The 12,637-nt window shown below is 44.8% G+C and overlaps 1 protein-coding gene across 4 annotated transcripts; it reads left to right on the top strand.

The window, feature by feature from the left end:
* The first annotated feature begins 652 nt into the window (after positions 1-652).
* Positions 653-4,311, top strand: LOC133916230 (transcription factor bHLH144-like). Of its 4 annotated transcripts, none has more exons than XM_062359835.1 (4): positions 653-997; positions 1,549-1,661; positions 1,759-1,948; positions 2,558-4,311. In XM_062359835.1, exon 4 carries the CDS (start codon positions 2,845-2,847, stop codon positions 3,574-3,576), a length of 732 nt encoding a protein of 243 aa, XP_062215819.1. In that variant the 5' UTR covers positions 653-997; positions 1,549-1,661; positions 1,759-1,948; positions 2,558-2,844; the 3' UTR covers positions 3,577-4,311. The 4 variants fall into 4 exon arrangements, with proteins under 4 accessions (XP_062215819.1, XP_062215828.1, XP_062215810.1 ...); XM_062359844.1 differs by having other exon boundaries at positions 1,533-1,661; XM_062359826.1 differs by having other exon boundaries at positions 653-1,014; positions 1,533-1,661.
* Positions 4,312-12,637: the final 8,326 nt, after the last annotated feature.

The raw sequence follows: 12,637 nt of genomic DNA, 5'->3' as shown, positions 1-12,637 counted from the left end.
AAGTCAAATAACTTACTCATGACTTACAAATATAAAAGAGAAAAAGTATTGGTATTAAACAGGTATTATGCTCTAGTTCTCTACCTACGCTAATAGCTTAAAACGAGTCTAAAAGTGTTTGAAATATGTGAATTTTATATGTAATACTTTAGTTCTTATGGGGATTAACCTCATTTCAAATGGGCTATCAATGGCTCGTAGCAATATGTGATTACTCAAACGTGCTACCGATGACTCGTACAATCTATTTTTTTCTATGTCTCTAAAGTCTCAACCTATTATTTTTTCTCACCCTAGGCGCCCCTACCCCACTGCTTCTCATTACATCACCATTAGCACCGATAGGCACGTTGCCCCACTTGCTGCCACCACCCACTGTCATACCGACCTCCACCGAGGGCTACAAGTATCTAGGAAGTAACACTCTTAAAACTATAACCCTGTAAGTATTTCTACTTAAGAAAACACACAATTACAGACCTTTACACCTCACAGTCTTCAATGTTCACATCCAAAGAAACGCATGATCACATCCATAAACGCACATACCACGAAAACAGGCAAAGTTACAAAAGCAATTACACTTGGCAAAAAAAGAAGGAGAAGAAAAAGATAAAGGTTGACATCCACCTAGGCCTTATTATACGCCCATGCTGCAAGCTTTGCAGGCAGCACTAGCTTGACTAGCCTCAACCCCAATCTCTCTTGCACTGCACTGTGACCGCACAGTCATCACGCACGCCCCTTGCTAAGTCGCTCATAGTGCTGTGCGCGGTGCGCCTGTGCGTTTGTAGCCTTCCTTTTTGTTCCTAGTCTCCTCATCGGCCTCCACCCCCCAAATCAGCTCGTCCCCTTTCTTGGTGCTGCAGCACGAACGCCTCCAGGTCGCCACCTCGGGATCGCACCCAAAATCCGATTTTGAGCTCCCCGGCGAAGAGTTCGGGGCCGCCTCGTCAAGACCCGCCTAGCAGATCGCCCCATCGCTCTCGATTCGTTTGTAATTTTCTCTTCCTGGTACATGGCTTCTTGGACTTCTCTTTGATCTTATTTTCCCTTTTGTGACTGTGTGTTACCTGCTCTGTCTGGGGAGCTTCATCATGGTAGACTTGCGATGTTTCGGTTATGCGTGATCAGTGTCTCCTTAGCGGCTAACCTGGTTGATTTCCCGATAAGATACTACTAAGATAGATGCTTTCTTTCAACCTTGTCGGGCAATGGTTAAGGATAATTGTTTACCTCTATTTGCTGAACACGATTTGGTTCTCAAGTTAATTTGTTTTACCAAACAAAGATCCATGTGCATAGTCTTGTCTAGAATTCTGCTCTTGGGAATCTGAGATTGGTTTTTCACTTTCCCTCATGAGAAATCCTTTTGAAATTCGGGGATCTTTTAGTTGGTTACTAGCAGTAAGGATGAATTGGGTCTACTACCAAACGTCATACTTGAGGGGGTTCCATTGAGGGGTGTTATATTTGATGATAAACAGTTGTATAAGTTTCTCCCTGTCGCTAATTCTCAATGTTAATAACAGATTTTACTATCACCAGGAATATAACAGAAGTTCAGCATTGAGCAACAGTATGCCGTGGACTCCCCTGTACTCGTTTTACCGCTCTAGCCGAAAGTCTGTCCGCCTTGTTGTGTTCTTCCGCGTGATTTTGTATGACACTTTTTTCTCCTAAGAGCACTTCTTATGTTCATAATCTGAATATTCCCTAATGTAGAATGCAATCTGAATTGTTTGGCATGCGCTGCAGGTAAGGAGGCTGCATTTACAGAAGATTCCTTTTCCTTTATTGGTTCTCTATTTTTGACAACATAAGTGTGAAAAGATTGAGAATGTATGTGAAGATTGAGCTTAAGAGATTCCGTGTTGTGAAGGAAGTGGGAAGAATAGTAATGAACGTTAGGATCTTTGCTTGCTACCAGTTGATTGAAGTGTGCCAGGTGAGCTATTTATTTATCGTCCTAAATAATCCTGTTTCCAAAATAAAGTATAAATGTATAATTGTTCTAAAAAAAGAAAACAAATATAGTTTTCACTGGCTCAGTTAATGATAATTTCTTTTGCTCTATCATGATAATCTTGGTATAGCAGTAAAGGTATCATCCATCAATATAGATGGGACCCATTGTATATCGTCTAGTTATTGATAGCTAAATTAGTTGGCTTCTGGAATATATTTTGTTGAACACTCAGGGTCAAAGAGATTTTATCCTGAGATACAAAATCCTGACTTCCCTGAATTACACAAGAGAATGTGTTTAATCAAAATTTCTTATTTCCATTTTTTGTGAAATGCAGTATTTTCTATTGATAAGGATGTTATCTGGCAATGTTATTTTATCTAGTTTGGCTAATAAATGGATAATTAAACGTTCTGTTCATATGCTCCTTTCAAATATTTTCAGTGATATGTATCTGAATCAAATAGATTTATCTATAAATTCAATTTACATGTTCTTTTGATATATGTCCTTGGTTATTTCACACATCTTTCTACACCTTTATGTTGTGCGCTTTGTTCGTATTCTAACAGCTTTTTTAATTTGCAGGCTGAGTACTTCCGTCAATTGCTTAAGCCTGTCACGTAGTCTAAACACAGGACCAGGGTTTAGTTTTTCATCTGTTATTTTAGCTTCTATTTTGATAGAAAGTTGCAACAACAAATCAGTGCAGTCGTGATGATGGCTACCTTGTGGTAGGACATATTTAGTCTCCGTTGTTGCATACTGCAAGCATATTTTAGAATCTTGATTGTTTTGGGCAGTGTAGCCACTGCACCAAATTAGGTAGATTTACAGACATAAGTGCATTGGTGTCCAATATCTGCCATCGATCCATGCAGAGGGATCCAACAGATTTCACTGGAAGCCCCTCCGCTTATGGGCATGAAGCTGATGGTTGTATTGCAAATGGACTTTTGGGTGGCCAATGCAACTACAGGGTTCCTGTTTCACCTGCCTTAGATGTTCCTTCAGGCATGGCAAGCCCTCAAATCCGAAGCCCACTTGGTGTATTTGAGTTCCAGCCTTCCAAGGTATGCCCCAGAAACTACATCATCTTTGATCACACTGATAACAAAGGGTGCATCGTGTATCATCCTGCCTTGGAGAACAAGCTGAACCCCACAAACATCGATGTGTTCCCGTACCATGGTGAGGTAGTTTGCAGGAGTTCTGGCCAAGACAGTGGCAATATGGAAGAAGAGTCCTCATCTTTCAAGGAGGACACAGAAGAGATCGATGCACTGCTGTGCTCTGATGAAGAAAGTGATGAAGATGATGTCGTGAGTACGGGGCGTACTCCTGACCCCTTGGAAAGTGGTCCCTTCGATTCAACTTCACCGCCCAGGTTTAAGAAAACGAGGCATTTTTCTGGAAAGAGTTCAGTTTGCCATAGATCCATGGAAAATCTTACTCATGAAAAGATCAGGAAGATGGTAACAGTTCTTAGGGGAATAATCCCTGGTGGAGACCAACTGGATACTCCTGCTGTGCTGGAGGAAGCTGTTAGATACCTGAAGTTCCTCAAGATGGAGGCGAAGAAACTCGGCGTGGAGGGGTCTAAATAAAATCTTAAGTTCTTAACGATCCATGCTGCATGTGTGCGTGTGTATGGACTTAAGTAAAGTCACTGTCATCATTGTTACTGGATTGGCTTTTTCTGGGTGTGGAAGAAAGAGAAGGCATCCAGCTTTTGCTTCTTTCAGCAAGCCTGAAAAGATTCTGTTTATGGGATTCTGATGCTTGGTTTTCTGGTACGGTCTTGCCGTTGCCGCACTGTGGCTATCCCTGCCCCTCAAGGTGCGGTTAGATCGTGCAGCGAAGCTTTGGATGGTGCATCATGTTGGCTAGCTTCCTTTTGCCATCTGTGACGTGGAACTTCACCTTTGCTGTGATCAACCTTGCCTTAGTGAGCACACCACAGATCACCATGGGCAGACCCAGCTTAGAGGGAGCGGGGGCACAAGCCCTTGCTCAAATTCTTGTTTTTCAATGGACTTCAATGAACTTAGTTTTTTTTTTTTTTTTTTGAAGTTGCAAAGGTCCAATCACTGCTATGCCTTCGCTCATTTTTTGGGTTTTGGGCTAGATCTGCCCCTGCAGATCACTGTACCTTACTGAAGGTTACCAATGTATGCCTTTTCAGGCTCTCGCCTTGACGCACTTCTTAAAATATGTACAAGCTTGGTTTGCTGCTATTGTACAGAACAAGGTCATATCACTGTATACTACTGTATGAAATGATGCAGCTTTGGCTTTGTGAATTGTGTGAGGAAGAATATGTCTCGTTTGTTTGCTTTGGAGATGCTGGTGATGATGTTCGCCTTCGGTTAAGCATAGAGATGATTGTGATGATGGTGTCCAAAGGTATCAGGAAGTTCGTGCTTTGATTTATTCGCGGTGCTTTTTGCGAAAGCTTGAAAGCTATGAAAGCGAATCAAGCACTGGCATGGACGTGCAATCTTTTGCAAAGGCCAATTATGCTGGAGTGAAGGGTGGTGTTTTCTGGTGCTTTTGCCTCGGCATTGCTTGGCCCTCGATTTGGGGGATCTTTGCTGAACACTTCATCGTTTCTGGAAGGGGCTGCTTTTCTTGAACTGCTATTTCGGATTTGTTTTGTCTTAGTGAGGACGGCATTAGATAGGATCTTTTTTCTCATGGAACAAACTAAAAGATTGTTACATGACAGTAAATTCTAAATGCATAAACTCTTGCTTAGCAATTTTAGAAATGGCTGTATTACTGTATATATGGATATAAGTTCTACTGCTCTGTTTCCACATCCTTTCTTTCGTTGCAGACCCCTTGCTGTTGGCAGGTACATGGTTTTCCGGGTGATTCTTGCAGCCTCCATCTACCTCGCGACTCTAAAATAGTTGTCAAATTTGCTCGTGGTTAATGGAGCTTTTTTCCAGAGACCCAGACCGGCTCAAGGCTTCCAGTTCTGGCTGTGCTCAGTTTGACGGCCCAAGCCCATGCTCCAGATCTGCAACTACAAGGTTCAGCCAACTTCCCTCTGCAGCACACCAACTACAAACTGGTTTTTGATGCTTGAGCATTGCTTTTTATTATTATTTTTATTTTTTTATTAAAAATTTAAATAAATAGATTTCCTGCAGAAGAATTTGTAAAACTAGGCGCCTGCAGCCCTCTCAGAGGGCGGTTAGAGGCATTTTTTTCCTCTAAAAAGTTTTTTTTCCATTTTTTCTTCTAAAAATGTAATTTTTGTGTAATTAAAGAAATAAAAAGGAAGGGGTGTAAGAAAATTAAGAATTTAAATTTGGAGTAGGTTATGTAATAGCCGGAGAATAAAAAATCAATAATTAGTAGTCGCAGCATTTTACGTGGGTATGGGGTGCGAACGAGGACAAATATAGTATTTAACATAAGATGAAAACATTACAATACACTGTAACCGCGATTACACGATGATGAAACAAAGGTGGCATGTACGGTTCGCACTAAGATCTACTTATTAGTGCGCTGATCCTAATCATAACATGCCTTAGGGAGGGAAAGTATGTCGGGTTACATTAGGTAGTCTCTACTGCATGCATCGAGGATACTTTTCCTTTCGGAGGGCATCGGGACCTGCCGCCTTAGCACGGCGGGCTCTTTCCCGCTTCCTTTCCCTCTCAGCCTCCCGAGCCTGAGCCACGGTGCGGTCGTGTGCCGCCTTCCTCATGCGCTCTTCTTCCTCCCGCTTGAGGTGAAGTTTCTCTTGCTGTTGCTCGTACTCCCGACGTGCGTACGCTTCCCTTCTTCACCTCATGTTCATGTCGACCCACTGCTTCTGTGAGTCATTTTGCTCATTGTCGAGCCACTGAATAAAATCACAGAGCGGTGGAGGAGACTGAACAAATGGAACAAGATGAGCGGTTAGTAAAAGGGGGTGCGAAATCGGAAGAGATGAGGCGGATATCTATTACCGTACCGGTCGATAACCAGTTGTTGCATGGCGAGGCTTGTCATACTCGTAGTTGGCACACATGAAGAAGCGCAGCCCATATGTGTATGAGATATCCTGCGACTCGCGGAGCTTACAAAGGTCACCACAGAAGCACATTAGTGGTTTGAGACCTTCAGGTATGGTAGTCCTCCAATGTCTCTTTGGTGGGCTTGATGGAGCTGAGGAATACATTGCACTTGAGAGATATGAGAAATGAGCGATGCTTCAACGTAAGGAGGTTCGGCTATTTATAGTTGGGGGAGGCAGGAGCATTGGATTCGTCGTGAAGAAAGGAGTGAGGGTAGGGCCGTAGCTGGTGGCAGGAGCATCGGATTCCATCTTGAAGAATGGGAAAGTTGTGTCATTGCTCATGGTAAGAGATTCCACATTTATTGGTGCCCGTGTTGTCATTTATTGATTGGAAAAAGCTGGGTAGTGTTGTCACATCTTGTTTAAAGCCTGCGGCAGGAGGCATGTGTTGTCAAGTCATGGTTAAAGTTTAGTGGTGTGGTCACTTCTTCATTGAACGTGTCTGAATATGGAATGCATTTACGAAATGCTAAGTCGAACATACAAAGTAAACGTGTCTTAATACATAGGAGTACATCACGAAGCTAATATGCATATGTTAGTTACATAAAATGTAAAATTCTACTCATGCCTCCCTCGTTGCCGTCGCCTGTGCGCCCCATCGTGGTCCCGATGCCGCTGGTTAACCCTCACGTGACCCCTAGAGTAGGTGAGGGGGTCGGGTGGACCGACGTGTCTGGTAGGCCTAGTAGGGATCACCGGTGTCGAGGGCTCGTCCTGCGTGGGCTGTGTCCGAAGGAGAGCACTGGAAACCTAGGACCGCTGGAGGACGTCATAGTCAGGTGTGCCCCTGAAGAAGTCACGGACGATGTCGTATGCGGCGTCGGGGCCAGCCTCATCCTCCTGACTAGGGTAGGAGGACTGTGAAGGCTCCGCTGGCGTCCATGTGTACTGGCTGGAGGGGCCTACGAACAAATAATCACGTTAGATACGAACAATATGGTATTGAAAGTAGTAGTAAAAAATGTATAATTGTACCTGCATGGTACGACAGTGCAGCAGAAGAAGGCCACACTGACGTGCCGTAGTATAGCTCGTACGTTGCAGGCGGGGTTAGCCGTGGGGCCGCCGAAGATGGACCGGCCTCGTCACCGAAGTAACCTGAGCACAATATTAACTTATTTTGCTGAAAGTATTAGAAACTAGGATGAAGGGTGCCCGGAGTACCTGAGGGAGGACGCACAGGGCTCGATCTATGAGGCTGCGTCGAGACTTGTGCAGGCGGACATAATGAATGTTTAATAATAATAAGTAAAGGATATTGTTCAATATTATTCAAAAGTATAATTCGTACCATGTTGCTCCGAGCCTCCATGATGTGGTAGAAGGGGTCGTGTGGGTGCCGACACGGAAGAACGTCGGTGCACATCTGACGGCCGAGACGACTCAGCGTGTACATCACTCGACCTGGGAGGCGGCCCTGCTACATCTGTGGTAGATCGGCAGGAGGTGAGCTTCAAGGCGCGCGTCGTCTTGTCGAAAACCCGTTTAATGAAGCTCGCAACATCTGACGCACTTAGGTGGTGCCCTTGCCGGACACGGTCCATAGCAGCAGCTGCATCCCTATTTACATTATAAAGGATATCTGTCTGCGGATACGAACAGAAGTGAACAATTACAGTATACGGTTATGTTCGTTCAATATGGACTACGGACTTCAAAAAGTTACTTACTACTAATACGGCGTCCTCGTCCCAATGCACCGGGTATGCCTCCGTTGTCGACGCGATGTGGGGCCGGACATCCTCAGGGTTGTAGGTGACACGGGTCCGCGTACGTGGTACATACCACCGTAGGTACTCCCTGAAGTTCCGCTCGCTGTGGAGACGAGCCTCCTCCACGATGTCCTGTAGCGCTTGGGCCCATGTTGCCACGTAAGGGGCCAAGCTCTCTGCCCAGAGGTTGCCAGCTGGCTGGCCTTTCCGCGTGTACCTGCATTAAAACAACAGTAAATATAAGTCACAGTGAAACGAAGGTTGCTAAAACTATAATTTTGCAAATGTACCTGTGGACTTGCACGGGGATGCTACGGATGTAGACGAGCGGGAATGTCTGGTGACGGCCAAACTGCCGCATGACGCGGTGCGGTGAGTACTCTTCGACGTAGGTGTCGAAGACAAGGGGCGCCTTCGTGAGCCAGTACTCCTCGTCGCGGGTTAATGTAAAATACGTACCTGACGATGACACCATATCGAGGCCATAGTAGGCGCATCCTCGTCCGGCTCGCCGTACCATTCCTCTGGGTACGGGGAGCGGTCCACCACCGGCCTGCCTATGGCGAAATGCTCGTACGACCGCAGCTGAAGAAGAAGTGGACACCTAGCGAAAGTGGCTAGTGCCTTCTTCTTTGTGCATGCGTTGCAGAGCGCCCGATACGTTGCAGGAAGAACAGCGGATGCCCAGCTGAACTGCGGTACGTCCTCCGCATCAGCGTCCGCTATCGACCGGGCGTACGGCACAAGCGTCTTGGTAACTAGGTGGCCTTGGCCACTAGTGAACATTACCCACCCAAACAACCAAAGCAGGAAGGCCTCCAAATGTCTCGAGACCGCGTATGTGTTGGCGTGTGGGTGTATGTACGCCGGCTACACATATGACTGATGTCAGAAAGGATCATTACGACATACTATATTAGTATTTGATAGGTTGTATGTTACCGTACCTGGAACTGTAGGATCCACTTCTTCGTTGGCCCTCGTGCATCGGATAAGAACTCAGGCACGTAGGGGAGTGCGTCCGCCTTTCGCTCCACCGGGCCAAAGCGCTGATGCATGTTGTTCATCCAGTCAGCCTGCATATCGATGACCCCAATCGCTGCTCCCGTGCAAGGAAGGCCTAAGAGGTAGGAGACGTCCTGCAGGGTCGGGGTCATCTCGCCGCACGGGAGGTGGAACGTATGTGTCTCCGGCCTCCAATGGTCGACCAGTGCTGCTATCAGCGACTGATCGAAGTAGAAACGATGGGCCGCAACCTCGGGGTTCTCCGTCGATCGGGCCTCGACCAACCGGCAAAGCGGTAGGAGTTCGGCCGCTGCCAACCTATAAGTTTTGCAGTATGTCAATAATATGGAACAACAGCAGTGATATGGCAATTTCGTATCAAATTTTTGAAGTACCTGTGCTTCCATCACTCGTCTATCGTCAACAGCTCTCCAGGGCCTCGTGGTCGAAACACTCCTAGCTCCGTCTGGTGCTCGGCGGATAAGAAGCTGGGATGCTTCTTGTCCACGGCAGGGTCTAAAAGCTCGGGGGTCACAGGGTGAGCCATATATGCATTTGAAAGATATGTACATTAATACATTGTTAAATAAATACAGTAACAATATACTTTAAATGCAAATTAACTATATGCGAAATTAACGAATATTAAAATGGTACAAAACAAGCACAACGCACATAAAACTCACCTAGACAACAGGTGCATCACCGCATGCATTTTTGGGACAATATTTATAAGTGTGACCTACTTCATTGCACTGACTGCATCGCTTAATCCTAGGGCCAGCCTTGGATTCATCCATATCGTTGCGAATCCGACGAGTTTGTCTTCGGCCTGGTGCGTTCTTCATCTTTCCCAAATCAGGCACATATATTCTTGTAAGCCCTGGGTTACTTGTAAAAGTGTCAACAATGCCGTAACCATACAGCTCCTGGTTCCAGGTGTTGAGTATTTGATCTTTCATAAAATACTATGACACATATTGCCTGGGAAGCATGTGGTGCTCCGCGCACACAGCTATGACGTGTGTACAAGGTTTGTGGAGTAATTGTAGCTTCTGACAACTACATATGCATGTCCCACTCCTTAGCACACACTCTTGAACATGCCGCTCACGTCTGCCCTCTCTCCGACCCTTATCCCAACACAGGACACTGAACCTGTGCTCTGCAGTGCCCTCTTGATTTGCGCGATGTATGCGGGCCTTCTTATTAGCCTTCTCCATATACTTACATAGCATCCGCCCATAAAGCATACGATTGTCCTCCATTACAACTTTAGCAGCTGCATACTGATCAATAAAGTACTTACATGTCCCATGCAAAATGCCTTCTACAATTCCAACTAGTGGTAAGGATCTCATTCCTCGCATGACCCAGTTATAAACCTTTGCAAGGTTTGTAGTCATTACTCCATACCTTGCACCACCATTGTCGTACAACAGAGCCCATTTTTCATTCGGCTCATTGCGTATCCACTGTGAGAAGCTCCTAATAGATGAGCCTGATCTCCTTACAATCTACGGAGTATCGGTTGGGAGAGGACCGAGAGCTTTTGGTTCATCACCGTTAGGTGCAGCCTCCGCAGTTTGTTTTAGAGTCAGTTCATCAAGTCTTGCCCATAATGCATTGAACTTACGTTGCTGGTTCTGACTGCACAACTTCTTGAAGAGCTTCATTAACTCTTTGTTTAAACTGTCTGTAGAAGTTCGCACCCATATGGCGCATGCACCACCTGCTTTTGAGATCGGGCCACTGTACTGCTACACCCCGTCGCACGCTACCATGTTGCATATCCAACATAGCCTGCAACAATCCTGCATGTCTATCATGAATGAGACACATATCTGGTCGGTCAAGAACAATTGCATGTTTAACCCGCTTTAGGAACCAATACCAGCTGTCCCCGTTCTCACTCTCCACGAAAGCAAACCCTAGTGGCAGGACTTGGTTGTTACCGTCGACCCCTATTGCAGACAAAATCTGCCATTTGTACTTCTCAGTCAGGAATGTTCCATCTAGGCATATGATGGGTCGGCAATATCTAAATGCTTTGATAGTTGCAGCGAATGCAAAGAAAGCACGCTGCAACACTCTTTTTCCGCTGTACTCCACATCAGTAGAGGGGTAATGCTTGATATCATAGTAGCTGCCTGGATTTTTTTGCACAAATTGTGGCTAATTGACGAGGTAGATTGTAATATGAATCTTCATATGTACCGAACCTCATCTCAATAGCCTTTTGTTTCGCCTTCCATGCCTTCGTATAGTTTATTATGTACTGGAACCTTTGCTCAATAGCACGAATTATTGATCGTGGCTCATACCTTAGGTTGTTCACAATCTCTCCGTACATAACATTTGCAATAAAAGTAGAAGACAGGTTCCGGTGGGCGAACTCTATTTCCTCAATGTGACAATTATGTTCCTTAACTATTGAGCATTGCCAGTAGTCTACCTATTTCCCTCTGAATACGTGCACCCGCAAAGGGTACTGAGGCACCAAGCACTTCACATCGTACTTTCTTTTACTTGATTTAACAACCTTGAATTGCCTACGAAGAGACAACTATCAGAATTTCACGGCATCAATAACTGCCTCTTTTGTAAGGTACATAGCACCCTGTGACACCTCATTCTGATGGTACTGCCAACGGTGTCCGGTCAGCCTCGCTAACCACCAACTTTGAAAATTCATGATCCCGCCACTCTGCAGGAACTAGAGCATTAGTCTCCTCATCAGACGAATCCCCATCGGCAAGGCCTTCCTCCAACTCTTCATCCTCCAAATCCATATCTTCAATGATGCTAGGGATGTGCTCCCCTTCATCAGCTACACCCATCGGTTGCAGCTCTGGAACATCACCAACTTCCTCCCTGGACCCTACATTAGCCGCCTCTGACTCATCTTCCACTGCCTCACTTGATCCTGCTACTGCTTCTGCAAAGTTCACCTCATTTTGATCTTTCAGGTACGCCTCAGCTAACAAAACAAGCGGCAGGCCACGTTCACAGCATATATCTACATACTGTCTCCAAGTTGATGTGGCTTCGATGGGAACAAGCTCACCAAAGTATCCATGACTAGCACGGCTCAGGATAGCTTTCAACTTCAGCTCATATTGCTGCGGATCCAGTTGGAAAAACCGTATGAACCATTTATACACACCCACAATAGTCCTCTCATTAGCTTACTAAACCCCTTCATGATATAACGAAATCCAAACAGATCTACACCGTTAGGACCGTACCTAATTTCACCCTCACCATAATATATCTGAAAAATTAATTTATCTGCCATCCCTAGAAACACCCGCAAACATAACCCATGTTAAGACAACAAACTATATTTCTGATTATCGTATAAAATAATTTCTAAATGCTACCCTAGGTTCACAAATTATCATCTACTGCTGCCTTCTACGTGCACAGATACAAATAATATACTAAAAGTAATATACTACAAATAATATACTAAAAATAATACACTACAAATAATATACTAAAAATAATATACTACAAATAATATGCTAAAAATAATATACTAAAAATACTATTCTATATTGAACTGCTATCGTACCATTTTCTAAATAAATTTGACAATTTTTTAAACCCTATATCATAAATATCTAAAATCTATGTCATATACTACTACTGCACTAATTAACAACAATAAAAAGGAAAAAAAGACTTACCCGAAATTTTGCTTCAAATCCGCGGCCCAAATGCAGCAGGGTTTCGCCGACCTCTCTTCCTCTCATCTCTTCTCCTCTCTCTTCTCAACTTTTCCTTTTTTCCGGATTTTTATGAATTTTTGGCCATTTTTCGGCCTTTTTATAGCAGAGGCGGCCGGGCGGGCACTGCGGCGCGGTG

This window comes from Phragmites australis, chromosome 1, assembly GCF_958298935.1.
Source record: "Phragmites australis chromosome 1, lpPhrAust1.1, whole genome shotgun sequence".
In the NCBI taxonomy this organism is placed as follows: Eukaryota; Viridiplantae; Streptophyta; class Magnoliopsida; order Poales; family Poaceae; genus Phragmites; species Phragmites australis.
The sequence above is the reverse complement of the archived record's forward strand: the minus strand, read 5'-3'. Positions and strand labels throughout refer to the sequence as shown.

Excerpts from the sequence above, each read along its gene's own strand:
- LOC133916230 (XM_062359835.1), top strand. The coding sequence starts at position 2,845 with ATGCAGAGGGATCCAACAGATTTCACTGGAAGCCCCTCCGCTTATGGG.